The sequence below is a fragment of the Neophocaena asiaeorientalis genome, unplaced genomic scaffold, assembly GCF_003031525.2.
Source record: "Neophocaena asiaeorientalis asiaeorientalis breed wild unplaced genomic scaffold, Neophocaena_asiaeorientalis_V1.1 scaffold87, whole genome shotgun sequence".
NCBI lineage: Eukaryota > Metazoa > Chordata > Mammalia > Artiodactyla > Phocoenidae > Neophocaena > Neophocaena asiaeorientalis.
In genome coordinates, this window is record NW_020175432.1 from 2,577,329 (window position 1) to 2,598,245 (window position 20,917).

General features: G+C 57.7%; 1 protein-coding gene across 2 annotated transcripts in view; it reads left to right on the forward strand.

Annotated features, from left to right (window-relative positions):
- Positions 1-5,605: 5,605 nt before the first annotated feature.
- MAST3 (microtubule associated serine/threonine kinase 3) overlaps positions 5,606-20,917 on the forward strand; it is a 30,982-nt gene continuing 15,670 nt past the window's right edge. The window contains exons 1-13 of one of the 2 annotated variants that reach the window (XM_024767644.1): positions 5,606-6,297; positions 6,597-6,686; positions 14,684-14,772; positions 14,856-14,928; positions 15,666-15,744; positions 16,422-16,582; positions 16,782-16,857; positions 17,151-17,360; positions 17,459-17,560; positions 17,835-17,967; positions 19,472-19,548; positions 19,974-20,059; positions 20,814-20,835. In XM_024767644.1, coding sequence (XP_024623412.1) covers positions 6,251-6,297; positions 6,597-6,686; positions 14,684-14,772; positions 14,856-14,928; positions 15,666-15,744; positions 16,422-16,582; positions 16,782-16,857; positions 17,151-17,360; positions 17,459-17,560; positions 17,835-17,967; positions 19,472-19,548; positions 19,974-20,059; positions 20,814-20,835 — 1,245 coding nt within the window. In that variant the 5' untranslated portion in view covers positions 5,606-6,250. Of the gene's footprint in view, positions 6,298-6,596; positions 6,687-11,682; positions 11,975-14,683; positions 14,773-14,855; positions 14,929-15,665; positions 15,745-16,421; positions 16,583-16,781; positions 16,858-17,150; positions 17,361-17,458; positions 17,561-17,834; positions 17,968-19,471; positions 19,549-19,973; positions 20,060-20,813; positions 20,836-20,917 lie in introns of those variants that run through there. The other variant, XM_024767645.1, reaches the window with a different exon arrangement.

Sequence of the window (20,917 nt, forward strand, 5' to 3'; positions counted from 1 at the left end):
TGCAGCAGGACTGGTTTGCAGTGGGGTGTTGTGGGGAAACAAGCCCCGCCCGGAGCCCCAGATAGAATTGAGCCCTGCCTGCAGCCTCTTAAAATAGAGAAACCGCCTTCGGGTAGGCGAATGGGGGGTGCAGCTGACGTCAGAAACGGGGGGGTTGCTGTTCCATGGGGAAGAGGCACCCATTCCCTGATGACGAGTCCCATGTTACAAATGGGAAAACTGAGGCTCATAGAATCATAGCCTCTGTCCAGGTGTCACAGTGTGTAAGGCGACAGAGGATTTGAACCCAGGCAGATCTGGCTCTCCCTGCAGCCCAACCCCACACTGGCAGGCCTCCATCCAAGGAGGCGGAGGGGCAAGTAGGGTTTGCCCAGTTGAGTGAGGGCATTCTGGACAGAGGGAACGGCACGTGCAAATGCCCAGAGGTATGCAACCATATGTATTTATGGGGAAGCTAGAAGCCATTTCTTAGCGCTAGAACTGGGCATGTGAGATGGGACCATCTGCTTCCAGGGCTTCCAGTGCCGATTTTGAAGAGGTTAGACTTTCTTCCTAGGGTGATTGGGAGCTATGGAAGGTGATGGAACAGGGGAGGTCATGTCAGATCTGAGCGCTTTGAAAGACTCCTCTGGAGCAGGTGGGGGCCAAAAAGGGGGCCAGAAACCAGGAAGGCATCTAGAGTAAAGGACCAAGTAGGAGACACATGAAAATAATTTTTAAAATAACAGTAGAAGTGTAAATAACTGCTCACATTAAGGGGCATCTACAAATGCTAAGCACTGTACCTGCATTTAGTTCTCCAACAGCCCAAGAGATTATTAGCCTTATTTTTCACCAGGGGAAACTGAGGCTCAGAGAAGGAAAATAACACCCAGGAAGTCAGGGAGTTGGAATTCTAAGTGGTCTGGCACTTGAGGGTGCAAAGATGTTGAGGGCCTTGGTTTGGGGCATCAGTCACACACTCCTTTAATTGGAGCCCAGAGCACCCCCAGCAGATCAGGTCAGAGCCAATCAGATACCCTGGAGGGTGATCCTTGCCAAAGGTCAAAGAGTCAATTCATAAAAGCTTGAGGAAGTCAGGTGCCGATTGGCCAGTCCAGACAATAGCTGGAGGTATCCTGGCCAATCTGACTGTGGCAATGCAGGGCATGCGGTTGACTGAGTACTAGGAGGTTGTAAACAGGACCTGGCTTGGCCTGTGGACCACCAGTTTGCATTGGCTGTGGGTAAGGGGAAGAGGTGGAGACTGGCCCTTTCTAGTTTGGGTTAAGCTCAGTCTTCTGTGTAGCATTTGTAGGCGCCAGTTAACGTAAGCTGTTATTACTAGGACTACTACCACTATTATTTTATCATTTTTTTCATCATCTCCCACTTTGCCCTTTGCTTAACAAACGACAGAATTTTAAAAGCAGATCCCCAAAGAGAGCATCCAGGGACAGAGAAGGTGTCCAGTCTGTGTCTGGACTTTGTCTCTCCTGCTGCTGGGGAAGCTCCCTGGAAGGTCCATCTGGCATCCTCACGGCCCAGTTCCAACTATTCTCCTCCTCCAGGAAGCCCTCCGGCTGGTGCCATGTGGTCCCTGCTGACCTCTCTCTCTTCACTCCAGCTGCCAACTTCCGATGAGACTTGGTGCCCACTGGGCTGAGTCCCACCTCCACCCTACTGTTTCCCACTAGCCTGCTAGCCCAGCCTGAAGCCCTCCTCCTGGAACTCTTTTGGCTCCCCTCTCCCTCCAGCCCCTTCTCTTCCTCTGGATCCCTACTGATGCCTCCAGTATGGGGGTGTCCATGCCCTACCCTGTCTCCTTCAGAATGTGGGCTCCTCGGGGTGGAGCTGAGGCTTCTGGTGAGGAGGCAGCATCTCCCAGCCCAGTCAAGCCCAGAAGAAGATGCCATAAATATTATCTTTAAAGGGCAGTTCTGGGGGGTTAGAAAGGAACAGCTGGCAAAGAGGGGGCTGAAGGCAGAAGCAGATGGCGCAGGGAGCAGAGGGTCCGGGGGTGGTGCCGGGAGAGTTCCATGTGGGCCCAGCGTTCCACTGAGCCTTTGTAGGGGGGCTGCTGACTGTCCCTCACCTCTCTGTGCCACTTCACATCTTTTTGTATTTTGGAAGTAAATTAAAATTTGTGGTTGAATTGGTAGTTATTAACCTCACAAAATCATTGTGTGGGCTCTGATCGATCAAAGCTTCCCCCAGTGCCAGGCCCTGAGCCTGCTACTTGATTCCTCCCAGGGCCCTATGTAACTGGACCATTTTCCAAAGGAGGAAACTGAGGCACAGACGGGTGAAGTCGTTTGTCGGGGATCACACAGCCCAGATTAGGGAGCCAGACTGGGAACACAGGACTGTCCGTGTTTTGGAAGGAAATGGCTGGGATGGGGTGTGTGGGGGGGCAGCATGTGTGGACACAGCAAGAACCCCTGAGTTCAGATCCCAGCTCCTCACTGTTTTGCGGGTTAGTAGGGGAGGAGGAAGCTGGTATGAGATCTCATAACAACCGGAGGGGGCCGAAGGAGACCCTAATGGTGGTGGTGGTGGTGGTGGGTCCACGAACGTTTGCACAGAATGATAGTGAGCTCTCCGTCCCCAGAGGTATTCAAGCAAACAAGGGGACCTCAGGGTGGCAGGTGAGCCTTCTCCCACCTTGAAGGGCTCTGACTTGATTTTCTGAGCTCAAGGTAGCCGGGGTCCAGCCTCAGGGCGACGCCCCACCCCTGCACATCCTCCTCTTCCCCTGCCCGGAGACCCTGTTAACCCCTCCCAGCCCTGTCATCCCGAGCCCAGCAGCTTCCGGCCCCCTCCAATTGGCTGCGGGGGCTGATGACATCATTGGTTGCCATGACGAACGCCCAACTCTGGATGTGGGCAGCCCTGAGCCCACCGAGGTAAAAATAGTCCTGCATCCTCGGCGCAACCGCCCCAGTGTGTGTGTGTGTGTGTGTGTGTGTGTGTGTGTGTGTGTGTGGGTGGGTGTGTAGGTGTGGGTGTGTGTGGTGTCCAGAGACCTGGATTCCCGGCCCTACCTCCGTCGAGAGATGTGGGCAGATGCTGCCCTCCGCGCCTCAGTTTCCCCGCCTGTAAAAAGGCTTCTGCTCCTGATGCGTAGTAGCGGCTCAGTAAATGTGCGTAAAATTTAGCAAGTATTGCGATAGTCTGCGAAGGCCCTTGCTGAGCTCAACAGTAACACAACAACAATAATTTCTGATCATTTTTACCCCAGAACCCTCTTACATTATCTCCAAATTACAGATGGGGAAACCAAAGCACAGGTAGTACCAGTCACTTGGCTCAAGGTTCCACGGCCAGGAAAGAACAGATGATAGATCTGGACCCAGGTCTGGGTGTCCTCAGATTCTAAACTTGTGCCACACAGCCTTTTGAGAATTAAAAAGCCCTCTTGGGCAAGCCATATTTGAGGGTGGACTCTGGGGTCACAGTGGAACCCAAGCACAGGGCTTTCTGCCCTATATATGGTGAGGACACCCAGGGTTGGTGCAGATCGGCTTGCTGAGCTCTAAAAGAGTCTTCAATAGGGAGTCACTGGTCAGTGTGCCCAGCCCCCACAAATGACCAGGACCCAAACCTGCATAGATTCTGCAGAAGGTGAGCGGGGAATGGCTTTCAGATCTGGGAGGGGACAGGGTGAGGATGACTAAGGAATCTCCCTTTTCTCAATAGATTATTAGTATTTAGCCACTACTGACATACTTCTTTGTAAATATAACTAATTTATTTTGAATAATGACTTTAAAAAAATGTAAGTAGGGGAGCTGAGAAGGGAGGTAGATTGGGAATCTGAAAGGGCTTCCTAGAGGAAGGGACACTTGAGCTGAAGCCTGAAGGATGAGCTTCAATTAACAAGCACCAGAAGGGAGGGAAAGTGGTCCTGGCAGAAGATACAGTTGGTGCAAAGGCCCTGAGGCAGGGCTGAGTCCAACGTGTGGGGTAAGCAGAAAAGAGGCATTGGTTGGAACAGGGTGAACAAGGGGCCAACTGGGAAATGAGGTGGGTGGAAAGCTAGGGATGTGAAGGGTTTGTCTCCTTGAGAATGACCCCTGTTTTCTTTTCAGAAGGAGCTGAGCCTACCGCGCCGGGGACGTGGGTGAGTTCACCTGGGGCCAGTGGGCTGGGTGGGGCCCTGTGGTCCTGGGCACAGATATTTCAGCAGCAGCCTCCAAATTGTGAATTTATTTAGTAATTACTACAAAGCTTCTCACCTTGATCCTGCCCCGGTGTTTGCAAAGTACTTCACAGGTGCCTCACGTGGCCCTCACCACAGGCTGGGAGGTGAGGTACAAACTATGCCAGTTTGCAAACGAGGAAACTGAGGTGCATAAGGGTTGTTTCACTGGCTGTACGGCAACCAACTTGAAAAGGTGGCATCCAGAGTCCAGACTGTAGAATTCCAGTCAAGTATCCTGGAACCAGCTTGCATGCCTCCCATGACAGGAAGCTCACTCTATTTTGGGGAACACCGGCAGAAAATCATACACTTCAGGGTCACATTAATGTTCCTGGTGATTGGCATTTTGAGATCCCAAAAGCTCAAAAAACATTTGTTCAGTGCCCTCCCCTGTTTACAGATGGGGAAATCAAAGCCCAGGAGGGGGAGGAGTTTGCCTTGTACTGGTGGTCTGGGGGAGTGTGAGTGCAGACACTCCCTCTTTGGAGGCTGCATTTGCCTAAGTTGGGGGTGGGAATTCCCTTGTGCCTCAGTGAAATCACTCACTCAACAAACATTTTTTTAGGATCTACTGTGTGCTGGGCTCTGTTCCAGGCACAGGGAACACGGTGACGAGTCAATGCTGGACCCTGCCCATGGAGCTTGCACTCTCTTGGGGAGAGTGATGAAGTGATGTTATACAGGGGAGAAATTAAACAGAGACAGACAGAGGGGGCTGGAGGGTGGCTTTAGCCCTGAAGATGTGGGATCTCTTAGAGGAGGTGACATTTGAGACTAGATCTGGAAGAGGAGGAAGAGCTAGGGGGAAGGTGTGGGGGGAACAGCATTCCAGGCAGAGGGAACAGCATGGTCAAAGGTCCTGAGGTGCGAACTAGCTTGGCACTGGAAAAACAGCATGGAGACAGGGGTAGCTGGGGTGAAGTGAGCATAGGGGAGGTGGAGGGAGAGGAGAAGGGGTAGGTCCTGGGGGTTGGATGAGAGTTTGAAATCTGATGGTGGGGCTGGTGTCGGAGTAGCCCCCAAGCCCAGACCATCTCTTGTTGGACTGGGAATAGTGCACCTGGTGGGGAGGGCCCTGAGGACCCCAGTAGGGAAGGGGCTTGGACACTGCCCGGAAGGCAGGCACTGTCCCCAGCCTTTGCCCAGGCTGGGGGCGGGGTAGTGGACCGTGAATCAGTACAAACCACTGAGGGCAAAGTCCTGGGCCACGGAATAGGACCGGGACAAAGACTCCCTGAGGGCTGTCTAGTCTTTGCCACCTGCGGTGTGCCTGACCGGGTCCAACCAGGATTTCAAGGGGGCCATGGCCAGACACAGACAACCGCAAACCTTCGGAGTCTGGGCTGGGCAGGAGGGAGGGTGGGGCTCTGAGCGCCAGGGGTCCACGTGTAGGGAGGAGGCTGGTGGGGCTGAATTAGGATATGAATGAGGGGGATGACTGTCCTGGCAGAGGGAACCCAGGGAAACAAAGTGCTGGAGGCGTGGTCGGGGCCTCCGGTGTGCGCCGGGATGGTGACACCCGCTGCGGGCGGCCGGGAACGCCTGGGCCGAGCGGCTGCGGGTGGGAGGATTGGGGTGGGGCACGCACACCGTGGATTGGTGTCCGAGAGACACCCCCCGGGGGCGGGGCGGGGCTCGGTGAGCGCGGAGGTAAGGCCTCGACAGGGAAGGGGCGGGGCCAGTTGATGGAGCAAAAAGTCCGGCAGAGAAGGCAGTGACTGCCCTTCCTTTCCGGCCGTGCAGCTCGGGGGCTCGATACCCGGCACCCTCGGCGTCCCTGCTCGGGAGGGGTGGCACCGCGGCTCCCGCCTCGCACAATCCGACCTTTGCTGCGGGTCTGTGCCTGCGCGCAGGTGCGGGGCTCCGAGCCCCGCCCCGGGACGGAGAGAGCCCGCCCCCCCACCACCACCCGGCGGCCCAGGCCCCACTCGGCGTCTGTCTCGCCTGCCAGGCGTGCTGTCCCGCTGTCCGCGTCTGTCTGTCTGTCCGATCGCGACACAGTCGGGGCTTGGCGGCCACGAAGGGGGCGTCAGTACTCGGTCGCGTAGACGCGGCCCCGGCCTCGTCATGAAGTCCCGCAGGGACAAGCTGCACATCCCGGCGCTGACCCTCGAGTGAGTGCTTGGACCTGGAAGGGGAGATTTGGGGGAAGAGGGGCAGACTGACAACCACCCTTCTTCCGTGTCTCTGTTCAAGTCGCCCCGAGTCGCACCGCCGCCTCCAGGGAGCCCTCCCGGGTCAACGGCCTGGCCCCGCCCTCGCGGCCTGCGAGAGATCTAGTATCCCCAGCCTCAGGCCCCTTCTCCCTAAGGAAACCACAACCCCGGTCCCGTCTCCCCATTCGGCCACACGCAGGGGCCGTTGCCGGGTTCACCGTCCCCGGGTTCACCGTCCCCGGCCTCTTTCTTTGCAGTCTGTCTCCAAGCAGCCAGAGCCCGTCCTTACTGAGTCCCAGCAGCCCCTGCAGCCCCTGCAGCCCCTCACTGGGCCTGCACCCCTGGAGGTAAGTGACAGCGCGCGCGGGCGGGGCTCGGACATCGCCCTGGCACCCCAGAGACTTGGAAGCTGCCCAGACCCAGCTCCCCCGCAAGGTACTGTGGGCTGGTGACATGGACTCTCTGGGCCTCGGTTTACCTCTCCATAAAATGGCACTGTGATCCACACTAGGACCATGATGGGAAAATTCCATATTCGGTCATAGGCAGCAGGTTCCCCCTTCTGATAGACGGTCAGGGCAAGGCCAGAACTTGAGCTGTTGCCCAAGGACTTCCTGGAGACAGGTGCTGGGTTCCCAGCCTGCTCAGGGCCCTGCTGAATTGGCCTGGCCTCCTGTGCTGTGACCCAGCTCAGCTGGCCGGAAAGCTCCTCCCTGTGAATGTATACACACACACACACACACACACACACACACACACACACACACACATTCCTAACGCTGAGAGTCCACCATTAGAGCCCTGTGCACTGAAGTCAACCAGGCCAAGTGGTATAGGGAGAAAAGAACCAGCTTGACTGAGCACCTCAAGTTCCTTCTGTCCCCTCTGCAACCCTGGGAGAGAAGCACCCTTTCTGATCCCATTGCCCAGTGGAGGAAACTGAGGCTCAGAGAGGGGACACCAGTTCTCCTGGTTCAGTACGTCTGGGGGCCAAGTCAGGGCCAGCTTTGCCATCAGAGTCTGTTGAGGGTTTGAGCCACTCTCTGCGATGGCGGGGTCTCAGGATCTTGCCCCTGTATGGGAGAGAACATCAGGGATATAGTGGGCTCCTCACACAGCTTGGGCAAAAATTCAGGGAGGGGACAGATGTACAGGTCAGTGATGTCTAGAATTTGATGGCCCATCAACCATTTACACCTTAGTATGAATGAGCTGCTCAGACTCTTCCCATGGGCCTTTAGTGGGAATAAGAGAGAACACTTTGGAGCCCACACTGGGAGCTGGGCAACAGGCAGGTACCTTCATTAAGTAGGCATCTACTGTGTGCCAGGTGCTAAGGGCATAGCTGTGAAAAGATGAACATAGTTTCTCCCTCATGAGGCTCTCAGTCAGTTCTCAGGAAGTAGGCAATGAACAAGGGAATGGACAAACAAGACACATTCAGACGGAGATCTCTTAATGTGGTGTTTGAGCCAAGGCCTGAGCAGAGCTAGGGGAAGGGAAGCACCAAGCAGAGGGAGCTGCACATGCAAAGGTCCTGAGGCAGGACCAAGATTTTTAAAGCCCCTGTGGCTACCTTGGGGGAAGAAAGGTTGGCTGGGGACAGGAGACAGGAATGGAGGTGGCAGAGGCAGGGAAGTGGCTAGGGCAACATCTAGGTGGGAGATGGTGGGGCCTGGACCAGGCTGGGGTGTCCAATGGGAGGCAGAGACTGTGTCGCCCCCATTTAGCTGAGGAGAAACTCGGCTTGGGACCTCAAAGTGTGTTGTCCAGAGGCACCCTGAGAGAGAGTGTCAGGCCAGATCTGACTCTGGGTCCTTGGCCTCAACCTCAGGTGAGGACAAGATGAGGGAAGGGACCTGTTGAGAGCAGATAAGCCAGTTTTACCAGGAGGAAATAGAGGCAGAGAGTTTGGGATTCTGAGTCCTCTGGCCCCTTGCTTGCCACCAGGGGGCAGCAGAGCCCCGTTGACTTGGGCCAGGCAAGGAAATGGGTACCTGCCTCCCCTGCTCCAAGGGGAATAAGCCCACATTTGTCCCCTCGGCCTCCAAGGCCCTGTGGGTCCAGCTCCTGTGATGAACCACGCCCCCCGCCCCGCGTTCTCCCATCCACCTCTCCAGTGCTCACCCTATTCTAGCCGTGCGGCTTCCTGGACTGCCAGAATATAAGCTGGCCAGCCTCAGGGCCTTTGCAATTGTTGCCCCCCCGCCCAGAGCTCCACTTTCTCTGTTTACTCCTTTATTCATTTGTCAAGTATCCATCAAGCTCTCAGATAGGAAGCCTTTCGTGTCTAAACCTGCCCGCCCCTGCCCCACCCCACCATAAGGGCCCCCAAGCCCCGGTTGCATCCATTATGCACATCCATTTCCCTCACCCTGACCCCATCATGGTTGTGATTTCCATGTTTTCTTGTGTGATTATTGAGTTGTTTTTCTCATCCAAAGGTTTGAGAGCCCCCTGAAAGCCTGACCTGGATCTGTCCTGGTCATCCTATAGCCTCAGGCAGGGCCTGCTATACATCAGGTGCTCAATTAATGCTTGTGGCACGGACAAATGGGAAGCAGCTGGGAGGGCTGTACCAGTGGTGTTGGGGGGGGGGAGCAGTTTGAAGAGAAGGTCATGAGTTGGGCCCATATGGCCAAGGGGACAACAAAGAGGCTGTTCCAGGCAGGAACAGCATTGTCAGAGGCGTGTTCCCTCTGGGGGCTTGGACACCAAGGACGGGAAGAATTTGGAGTTTCTACCGAGGGCACTGGGAGCCACATAAAGTATGGGGCTTGGAGGGGCATGGACAGCTCATGGGCAGGTATGAAGGGCTGGGGTGGCCCTACCAATGTGGGGTCGGAGATGGGGGTCTGTTTGTCCACCTAGGGCTTTCCTATTTACACAGTTACTGGCACAAGCAGAGAGAGGCAAAGTCTGAGGCACAGAGTTAGGATTCGAGCTCTAGGAAAGGGACTGACCCAGGAGTGTGAATTTGCTGTAAGATGAGGAGCCGTGGAGGGTGTGTGAGTAGGGGAGGGGCTTGATCTAGTGGGCAAGGGGCTGGCGCCAGAGGTCACTTGATCAGCCAGCCTTTCGCGGGAGGTCTTTGCCGTGGCCACAGGCCCTCTGGATTGCCAGCTGTAGCCCTGTTCTGCAGGGGAGGAAACTGAGGCCAGATGGGCGTGGGAGAAACAGCTGCTGGGGATGCCAACACAATGGGCATAGTGGGAGGCGTGTAGGCAGCACAGGCTGGGGACGATGGGCAGCTCCTTTACTAACTGTGTGCAGAAGTGTCCCTGGCACACATGGTAGGGGGAGCTTGTGGACACAGCACGTCAGCCTATGGTGCATGAGACCGTGGCTTCATCCCCACTTGGGTCCCCAGACCTATGGGACCTCGAATTCCTCCCATGCAGGAGGCTGTGTTTCCTGTACGTGGCTCAGACTAAGGATGAGGATGATGGGTAACCTCTCTCATCCTCATCTACACATATGACCCCACAGCAGAGCCTGTTCTTTAGCCTCAGAATAAGTCCAGAATCCACCCACTTTACTCCACAGCCCCACCCTGGTCCAGGCCTGTGTCCTCCCCTCCCAGACCCTGTTACAGCCCCTCACTAGCCTCCTGCCGCCTCCACTCCTGCCCCCCCAACAGCTTCTGTTCCTCATGGCAGACATGGGGGGCGGGGTTTACAGACATAGTCCAGATCACACCCTCCCGCTGCTCACACATCCTCCATGACTCCCTGTTGCTGCTGCAGTAAAACTGCACTCCTCCCTGTAGCCCACAAGGCCCACATGGTGAGTCTTGCTGGCATCTTCCCCTCAGTCCTGCTTCAGGGCCTTTGCGCGTGAGCTGTGCTCCCTGCCTGGGATGCTCTTCCTCCATGGCTGGCTCCTCTTCCTTCTCGATGTCTCACTGCTGGCTGCAGTGTCACCTCAGAGAGGCCTCCTGGCTAAAGTCGTCCTTTGCCAGCCTTACCCCTGCGCTTTTCCTTCCTCAACTTCAGTGTGTGAAACTAACTTGTTCATTTAATTGTTTCCTGTTCACTCTCTGCCTCCCCTACCAGACTGGGGACTCCTGGGGGCAGGGATTATTTGTGGCCTGCATCCCCAGGGTTCAGTACAAGGGCAGACACACAGTAGGTGCTCAATGTTTGTTGAGTGAATGAGTGGCCAGATATGGGTTGTTTGAGCCCCAGTCTGGGGGCATGGAGAGCAGGCCTGGGGAGACACTCAGCAGATATCTGGCCCACTGCGTGTGGGCCACCTGAAGGAGACACTGGGCTTGGAGGCAGCAAGGCAGGGAGTCTGAAAGAGACTTGAGAAGCAAAATCGGTGGCAAGATGGACGGGCAGGGTTAGGGCTACACATCAGGTAGCAAGTCCCCCTGTACGCCTCAGTTTTCTCAGATGTGGGGTCTGGGCTCCAGGTCAGTCCTGCCTCGGCCGGTTCCCAAAGCGTTGTGTGGCCTGTGGAGGGTCCACCTTCAGGGTGACACTGTCCCTGACTTCCTGGGGCTGTCATGAAAGGAGGAAGCATTAATTCACAGACATTCCATCGTGAAGATGAACTGTACCCCCAGCTCTGTACCAGGCACTTTCTGTGCCTCTGATTTTATTACATTTTCACAAAGGGACATGTGTATATGGGGAACCAGAGGCCTGGAAGTTTGCCTAACGCTAACGTTTATCGAACGTTTACCAGGCACTCTTGGGAGGCACAGTGTAATCATGTCAGCCCCATCTTCCTCCCATCTTACAGTTGAGAATACTGAGGCTTGAGAAGTTAAATCAGGCATCTGATTCCTGATAGTAGCCAGGCTGATGGCCTTTCCCGTCGTACAGACAGGAAGAGCATATCAGATGCCCTGACTCAGTCTGCTAAACACACCCTCTGTGCCAGTCCAGTGCTGGAAGATGCTGGGACCTCAAGGAGCCCAAGCCTGGGGAAGACAGAGCTGGACAGACACAAGAGAAGACCTCCTGAAGGAGGGGACGCTGGATTTTGCCAGGCGGGAAAGGCATTCCAAGAAGTACAGCCAGCGTGGGTGCAGTAGCATGAGCTGGGCCAGGCTGCTGAATGGGTCTTGAGTGCCGCACTCAGAAGGGGTTAGCGCCGAGGTAGGGGAGAAAGGGGCGCGATCGGATTTGCATTTTGAAGGAAGGGAGCCAACTTCGAAGGTCCTACATCCAGGTACTGCCAACGCCCCGCCCCCGCCGCCCGCAACCCTAGCAACGCCCCGCCCCTCCGCCCGCGGCCACGGCAACGCCACGCCCACCAGCCAGCACGCGGGTTCGCAGGTCTTGCTTCCGCGTCGCTCGCCCCACCCGCCAGGCCAGGCCCCGCCCCCGCGCTGTCTTGGGCGGGGTTCCAGGCCTCGCTCCAGGCCTCGCGCTTCCTCCTCGCCCCCCACCCCCAGCCCCGCGGCGCGTGCCCCGCCCCTCACCGCGGGACTCCCGGGGCAGATACCGCCGTGAAGGTTCGCGTCCCGCCGCCGCTGGTTGCGCCCGCGCGCCTCTCGGGCCTCTGGCGGCGGCGGCGGCACAAAGGGAAGCAGCATGTCCGATCCTAGCTACTGGACGGCGGTGGCGGCGCCCGGCCACCGGAGCCGCCTGGCCAAGGGCGCGCTGCTGCAGCGCTCCAAGAGGTAGGGGGCTTCGCGCGGGCAAAGGCCGACCGAGCAGACACGAGTTGCCAAAAGTGTGTCTCGGCAGCGCGGGGAGGGCCACTGTGTCCGGCGGTAGGGGGAAGTGGGCGGATGCACTGGGATCCAGGTATCCCCTGGGGTCCCAGGCGCCTTCCTTTCACCGCTCCTTACCCAAATTGGGATGTCTGTCCGCCGGGGTCGCAGCTCAGGTGGTGACAGAAGCAGCAGGGATTTGGGACTGAATCAGGATTCGAACCTGTCCTCTGGGCAGACCTGCGGAGGAGCTTCTTGGAAAAACTGAGGCTGTTTAGTCCCTGGGGCCCAGTCAGCGGAAATGATGGTTCAGAAGCAAACATTTGCTGCGGGAGGATGGTGTGTTTGTCGGTTATGGGGGGGTGGGGGGAAATCACGGTGTTCTATCCAGAGCAAAGTGGAGTCTCAGTTTCTCCTGAAAGGCAGAGAAGCTAAGTGAGGGCTGTGAGCTCTGCTGGACCTGCGTTGAAATTCCAGCTCAGCCACTGTCAGGCTGTGTGCCTTCAGGCAGTTCCTTAACCTCTCTGTGCTTGAGTGTCTCACCAGTGCTTGGTCGGGGCACCAGAGGGGAGCACAGGCAAAGGCTGGGCGGTGGGACCAGCTGCTGAAGGGCCTTGAATGACTAATCCAGGGTTTAGGCTCTTCTCCCAGAACCTGGGGAGCCACAGAAGGCTCATGGGCACCTCAGGGATCAGGTGCAGGAAACTGGCCTCAGGCTCCTCTTTTCTGACATAATTCTCACTCTCTGTTGTGCCACAGGGCTGGTTATTGAAAAACTAGGCAGCTTCTCAGGGTCCTGGGCCTTCTCCAAGGAGGGCTGAGCACACAGTTGGTGCTCAGTAGATGCTCGGGAATTGAACAGATGATGCCCAGTTCCCCGTTGGGATCTCAGATTTGGTTGTTTTCAAGAAAGCCCTGCCTGAGAGCAAGAGGGAGGCTCCCAGTGTTTTTCCCAAATGCTGTTGGAAGTGAAAAATGATGCATTGGGGTGCAGTGTGGGGGTGAGGGGCTGGAAGAGGATGTGGGCTGTCAGATGTGTGTGTGTTGGGGGGGTGGTGACAGGAAGTTTTGCAGGAACCTGTGGGTTTCGCTTTTGCTTTTGCATCTCAGACTAGAGGACAATCTCTGTGGCTGATGACATCTGTGGCCTCAGTTTTCCAGGCTGGGAAATGGGTGCAGCTGGTCTCTCCCTCCTCTGGGCTTATTAGTATTGGCAGATGTTGGTGATTTAATTCGCTGGAGAGGCATTGCTTGCTCTCCCACCATGCACCAGGCCCTGTGAGTAATGTCAGGAGAAAGATGACAATATACGTACATGCCACAATTTACCCAGTGCCAGGCCCAAAGCTGAGCACTGTGTATGCACCTTTGCAAAGTATACAGATGGGAAAATAGGCTCCACAGAGCAGCTGCACATGGAGCCGTGGATAGGCTGAACCCCTCCTCCGTGCATGTCTTGTCTCCTGAGCTGGTTGCTGACCTCACTCTCCTTGGCCTGCACTGTGCCTTCTGCCTGGGACGCCATTCCTGGCCCTGTGAGGCCCCGAGGTGTCATCTCTCCCTCCCTGAGCAGTTCTCCCGCCAAGGCTGGGCTGCGTTGGCGGCTCAGGCTGTGTGGGCTGATGCACTTGTCGAGAGCAATAGGAGCCGTTGCCGGGCGACTGCTGGAGTGGGTGGGGGAACCGTGTCGCTCCCAACTTCCCTCTGCCAGGGCGGGGGCTGGGGCCAGGGCACATATGGGAATTACTGGGCAAGGGTTGCGGGGGGCGCCTGGGCCAGGGGTCTGGTGGCCAGGAGGGAGCTGGGATGAAGGGAGGAAAACATGTGGGCAAAAGTTTGGCAGAACAGGGACTTCCCTGATGGTCCGGTGGGTAAGACTCAGCGCTCCCAATGCAGGGGGGGCCCCAGGTTCGATCCCTGGTCGGGGAGCTAGATCCCGCATGCCGCAACTAAAAGATCCCGTGTGCCGCAACGAAGATCCCACGTGCCGAAACGAAGACCCAGTGTACCCAAAATAAATAAATAAACAAATAAATACTTTTTTAAAAAAAACATTCTTTGAAAAAAAAAAAGTTTGGTAGAACAAGAACAGGACCCAATATGCAAGATGCTGGCTTTAGGGTTTCCAAGGATCAGATTGGCGTTTTAGGGGGATCTTGGGGAGGGGGTCTGCTCAGAGATTGGAGCAGTGGCCCTGGGAAAAGGTGCATAAAATGGAGTGGGCGCCTGCCTCAACCCACCTGTGGGTTCCAGGATCCTCTCCAACCTCTGCCTTATTTGCCATTGTTCCTGGCAGTGGCCACGATGTGGGCAAGGCTGTGGGGGCGGGATTGTGGAGCAACCTTTCCCCCCACCCCGCCCCCCACCCCGGCATTGCGCAGCATGCAGAACTACCCCCACCAGAGATCGAACCCGTGCCCCCTGCATTGGAAGTGTGGAGTCTTAACCACTGGACCGCCGGGGAAGTCCTGGGCGTGGGATTGTGAACACAGAAGCTGGAGAAGCTGGGCCAGGGCCATGATGTTGCAGAGGGGCGGTCCACCTGGGGAGCAGAGAGAGAGTGGTCGCCCCCAGCTTCCTGTCCTGCCCTGAAGCCATCACCCATGTGCTCCCAGCCGAGCAAGTGGTCCTGTGAAGCAGGAGTCCTGGACTTGTCCCCACCTTCCCCCCCAACAGCTGCCGCAGCGGGAACCGCAAGAGCCTGGTGGTAGGAACGCCCTCGCCGACCCTTTCCCGGCCCCTGTCACCCCTGTCCATCCCAACAGGTGAGCGCGGGGGCAAGCGGGGCAGGGTAGGAGTGTCCTGTCTCCACCCCCACTGACTCAGTTCCCCCCCACCTCCTCCTCAGCAGGCAGCAGCCCCCTGGATAGTCCTCGGAACTTCTCAGCTGCATCTGCTGTCAACTTCCCTTTTGCCCGGAGGTGAGTGGTCTCTGGCTTTGGGGGATGGTGTTGACATGATGGGCGAGGGGACAGGCAGGGGCATGCACCTGGTGGCTGGACCTGCCTCCTCATTAGCCTTTTCCCCACCCCTGGCCTCTGCCCTGCTGTGGTCTCTCCTCTGGCTTCCGCCCCTGGCAAATGCACACATGCACGCACGGTCTCCTGCAGCCACATCCCGAACACAGACAGGTAATTTCTATGAGCCCTCGGGGAGGGGCAGGGGGAGGGGGTGGCATGGCTTGGTCCAGGAATCACTCATTCACTGAAAGTTGTTAATTCATTTAACAAGACCTGATGGAGGACCTGTTATGTGCCAGGCACTTAGATGTCACTTATTCATTCAACAACGTTTATTCAGTGCCTGCTGGATGCCGTGCCCTACACTGGGGGCTGAGGAATGGGAGGCTGGACTTTGGCCCTCAGGGAGTCCTCAGTCTGGTGGGAGTGGCCAGCGTGTACTCCAGCAGCTGCAACTCAGAGAGCAGCTTTGATGGGGGACGTACTGGCCGCTGGTGTCAGGGAAGACTTCCCGGAGGAGGCAGCTGAAGAACAAGGAGAAAACATACAGTGGACTTGCTCACCCTGTATTCCTGTTCTTGGCCTTTTCTGAAGGTCCTTCCTCCAATGGGGCCAGGATCGGCCAGCCACAGTGCTTGCCCTTGGTCCCCACAAGCTGCAGGGGCCTTGCCTTCCTTCCAACTTCTCATTCTCTCCAGGGCCGACGGCAGAAGATGGTCCCTCGCGTCCCTCCCGTCTTCTGGCTATGGAACCAACACGCCCAGCTCCACTGTCTCGGTACCCACAAGTCCTACCTTGGCAGGCAGACAGGGGAGTGCCAGGTTGGGGGTGGGGAAGACACATCTTTGGGTTTTTTTTTTTTTTTTGCAGTATGCGGGCCTCTCACTGTTGTGGCCTCTCCAGCCGCGGAGCACAGGCTCCAGACGCGCAGGCTCAGCAGCCATGGCTCACGGGCCTAGCCGCTCCGCGGCATGTGGGATCTTCCCGGACCGGGGCACGAACCCATGTCCCCTGCATCGGCAGGCGGACTCTCAACCACTGCGCCACCCGGGAAACCCCTTTGGGATTTTTTTTTAAGGTGTTGGATAGTTATCCAATCAGCAAACATCCTGGCTGGCCCCTCTGTGCCCCATTTTGGGCAATGTTGGGGCGTCCCTGAAAGGACCCAGCCTCAGCCCCAAGGGACTCCTGGTCCGGGATACACAGATATCCTCATCCTTGTGTGGTCAGGGAAGGCCTGGTCAGAGGGGGTCTTGGGGCTGCCAAGGGAGCAGGTAGGGAAGGCTTCCTGGAAGAGGGGACATCAAAGCTGGAATTTTAAGGGATGCATAGGAGCCAGGCAGGAGAGTTACCATCTGATGACCAGCAGACAGCCTGAGCCTTGAGGGGTAATGCTGGGGTCCTGGCTGTGGCACTGACCATGAACCCATGGCCCCGATACCCCCTCCTGCCAGTCGAGCTCATCCTCCAGGGAGCGCCTCCACCAGCTTCCTTTCCAGCCGACGCCGGACGAACTATGCTTCCTGTCCAAGCATTTCCGCAGCTCAGAGAGCATGGTTGATGAGGAGGGCGGCCACCACTCACCTCGCCTTCGGCCCCGCTCCCGCAGCCTCAGGTGGGCCTCAACCTCTGACCCCAGCCCCAGCCCCTCCCTGGGCTGGCTTTGGGACCCACATCGTGGCTCCTCCTCCACCTTTGGTCCTGACCGTGCACAAGCCTGGCCTCCGGCCCTTGGCCCTCAGACCTGACTCAGCCGCCCTTCCCTGGGCTGTGTTTTGGGTCCCATGTCATAAGCCAGTTGTCCCCTCCTTCAGCCCTGGACGCGCAACAGGGGCCTTCGACAATGAGATCGTCATGATGAATCACGTGTACCGGGAGAGATTCCCCAAGGTGGGCAGCGCCTGGCGGCTAGACCAGCCCCAGCTCCCTCCGTGTTGCTGTCCCTCCAATGGCACCTGCTGTCTTCCTGGCTGCGTCCCCCCTATCTGTCCATTTCTGTTTCTCCCTGTCTCTCTGTCTCAAACTCCCCCCTCCCCCACCCGCACCTGTACACGTTGCTTCTTCTCCTCCAATCTTTGGACCCCATCGTCACATCTTCTCTCTCTCCCGCCCCCATCTGCGCATGTCGCTCCCCAGCCCCATCCAATGACCAGGTCACCCCATCTCCCCCGCTCCCTGCCCAGGCCACAGCACAGATGGAGGGCCGTCTGCAGGAGTTTCTGGCCACCTTCTCACCCGGCGCCCGGCTGGCACTGGCTGACGGCGTCCTGGGTTTCATCCACCACCAAATCATCGAGCTGGCCCGCGACTGCCTGGCCAAGTCTGGAGAGGCTCTTGTCACCTCCCGCTACTTCCTGGAGATGCAGGAGAAGCTGGAGAGGCTGCTGCAGGATGTGCGTGGGGGCAGGGGAGCGCAGGGTTTAGGGGTCCCCAAGGAGGGCAGGGCAGGACCAAGGGCTTGCGGATGACGCTACCACCCATCTGCCCCCAGGCCCATGAGCGCTCAGACAGTGAGGAAGTTGGCTTCATTGTCCAGCTTGTCCGGAAGCTGCTGGTCATCATCTCACGGCCAGCGAGGCTCCTCGAGTGTCTGGTGAGTGTCTTGGCACATGGCCAGGTGCCGGGCTGAGTCCAGGCACCCAACAGTCCTGCCGAGATACAAGAGACAGGCCCCATCGTATAGGGCTTTGAGAGGAATGCTGGGGGCTGCCGGGCTGCGGCGGGCTTCCCAGAGGAGGGGCCGGGAGCTAAGATCCCAGGGACGAGTTGGAGCCACTGGTGAGGATGCTTCAGACAGAGGGAGCGGCGTGTGCAAAGGCCTGCAGGTGGGACCAGGCCTCGGCTGACCAACCCCTCTGCACCCCCAGGAGTTTGACCCTGAGGAGTTTTACCACCTGCTGGAGGCTGCCGAGGGCCAGGCCCGCGAGGGCCAGGGCATCAAGACGGACCTGCCGCGGTACATCATTGGGCAGCTGGGCCTGGCTAAGGACCCCCTCCAGGGTGAGCTGGGGGTGGGGCAGAAAGAAGAAACTGGGGTGAGATTGCGATGGAGCCGGGATTCCAACCCATGCCCACCTGACTCCAGAGCCGCCACACTGTCCTTCCTCTCTCTTTGGCCCTGTCCTCAGCCACCTGCAGGGCATATTATGGGGAAAGTGCCCAGGATTCCGGGGTAAGGTGGCCACAAGTTGGAGCCCCTGACCTGCCAAGTCCTCAAATGCTAAGTCAGGTTGGGCCAGGGTGCATTCACGCTGTCCTGTGAATTCACAAAGCACTTTCCCAGTTCCATCCTACTGTGGCCCGGGAAGTGGGAGTCAGACGGGGCAGCCCATGGGCACAACCGAGGTGGCCGAGAACCCCCCAGCCAGGACGGGGGAACAACCGAGACATGGTGCTAGGGGAGCATTGAACCTGGCCTGGTCCAGGGGTGGTTAGGGGAGCTCTGGGAAGAGAGGATATTCAGTCTGGGGCCTGGAGGATGGAAAGGTGTGCAGATTTAGGGGAGAGAGAAAATGAACCGGGCAGGGGGAATGGTGAAGGCAAAGGTCCTGAGGTGGGTCTGTGTCTGGCGTGTTGAAAGAGCAGCGAGGAAAGGGGTATGGCTGAGGAAGGAGGGGAGCTGTGGGGAGGCGACGGGGTCAGCAGGGACCAGCCGCAGTGGCCAGCGTCCGCTGGGATTGTGCTGCCATTGTCCCCATTTAAAGCCGGAGAGACTGAGGCTCCGGGCAGATGAGATTGAGCTGGGGTTCAGGCCCAGGCGTGCCCGAGACCAGATCGCCCGTGGACTAGCCGTGTGGCTGCAGCCAACCTCTTTTCTGTCTCATGAAGATGACGCAGGTGGCACTGTGGGTGGGCCCGGGTGTCAGAGGAAACACGAAGTGGCCAGGCAGGCAGGTGGCAGCTGAGGCTGCGGGGGCAGATAATCTACCCGGCACCGCGCAGTGGGCCCACTGACAGTGGGACGGGTGGGCTGCATTTGAACCCGGGCCTCCCTCACCCCGAGGCTCACTGCCTCATCTTAGCCTTGCTCTGTGAACGCAAGACACTGTCTTCATGGCCACCGTCACTGCTGTTGTTCACCAGCTGCACACTCCCACCCGGGGCCACCCCTCTGCTAAGCCCCAGGGCTGGAAACTAAGGGGGCTCGCCTGGGCCATGCCCTGAGCTGAGGAGGATGTTAGGAGCCATCACCCAGAGGGGCAGCGTCACAGCCGGTGTTCACAGGCCCGAGACTTGGGGCCAGGGTTCAAGGTAGGCTGAGCATTCGGAGCCTGGGCTTCCCACTGGCCCTTCTAGAAGGTTCCTTAGTCGTTGTTCAGTCCAGCTTCCTGGGTTTGACCGACACCTGGACGCAGTAGGGGCTGAATGACAGTATCGTGGGAGCTGGTCAGGGGAGGCACCATTTCCCCAGCCCAGGATGAGCCCTGGAGGCCTCCGGAAGTCTCTGGGTGGTAGAGGGGTAGGGCTCAGAAACCCCATTTGAGGCTCCTCCCTCATTTTACAGAGACGGTGCCTCTGAGTCACCTTGATGACAGTGGAGGACAGCCCCCAGCACCAGCAGCAGCACCGGAGTCCCCAGAAGTAAGACGCAGAGCTTTGGCGGCCCCACCTGTCTTGTTCTTTTGACGGTAGACCAGGTGGCCGTGAGAAGGGCTGGGTTTGCTGTTTGCTGAGGTTTTGCATACAGCAGGTGCTTAATGAACGCCTGTGACTTTGGGGGGGATGGTGGGGGCAGGTGAGACTGCCCTGCCATGGAGGTTGGGCAGGGCAGGGTTGGAGGGGGCACTGGAAAGGGGAGCTTTGCAGAATGTGTAGGCGTTTTCTAGAAGGAGGGCATGCGTGGCTTAAGCAAAAGCTCAAACTCGGAAGCTGAGTTTGAGAAGTTTGTATAGGAGAAGAGGTAGCGTCAGGTGCCAGGACCAGCAGTTGGGACTTGGGGGCAGGAAGAACACAGCCTGCTCAGCAGTGGGGCAGGACCCTGACCCCTCTTGCTACCCACCCCCCAGAGTCGTGCCCTGGTCGGCCCTTCACGGAGGAAGCCCTGTGAGAGCGACTTCGAGACTATCAAACTCATTAGCAACGGGGCCTATGGGTGAGTCCTTGGGTACCCCGTAGACCCCTTTCTCAGATGCCCATGGGGATGGCTGAAGCCCACACAGCCCCTGAGTGTGCAGACAGGGAAACTGAGGCCTGAAGAGGGAAGTGGAGGCACAAAACAGCAGGGGCATGGCCTTGGAAGGGCTTGTCCGTGATCTAGGTCCTTACTTAGCCCAGGTGTTTGGGGTTCTAGGAATCTGGGGACTGAGCAAGGGCAAAGATGGCCACACGATGGCAGTAGCGTGCGCCAAGCATTCTTTAAGTGCCGCTTTGACGGATTTGCTTTGGGGGAGGGGGGAGGAGTCCCTTACAGCGTAAGACCGTTGTGGGGTCTGGGACGAAGGAGGGCTTGCAGAGGAGGCTTCTGTGTCCAGGCTTATGTGTCCGCAGCACAGTGAGGGTGGGGGGGGTCTCTGGGTCTGAGAGCTCTACAGGGCAGGAGTGGCTTGGGGTCTTTAATAGCCCCAGCATTTATCTTATCTACGAGGTATGCAAAACCAGCAGGCTCTAAATGGCTAAAAGTCTGCTTATTTGACTTGTAGTTAAAGCGATTTGAGTGTGTGCCAGCGGGGCTTTTGAGCTAACGTGTCTCAGTCGGCTGTGAAGAAATAAACAACCTAAGGGTCATCTTTGGCTCTTTGTATGACACCAGGGAGAGTGGCTTAAACCCACGGGGTGGCCGCTTTGGGAGAAGGGAGGGCCGGGTAAAGAGAACAGGTGTCCCCAGTGGAGGGCACAGCACAGGCAAGGGCACAGCACAGGCAAAGGCACAGCGGGTTGGGTTCTGGACCCAGGTCGGGTCCCAGTGCTTGCCGGGACCTGGATCTCGGGCCTCAGCGAGCCCGGCTCCCCC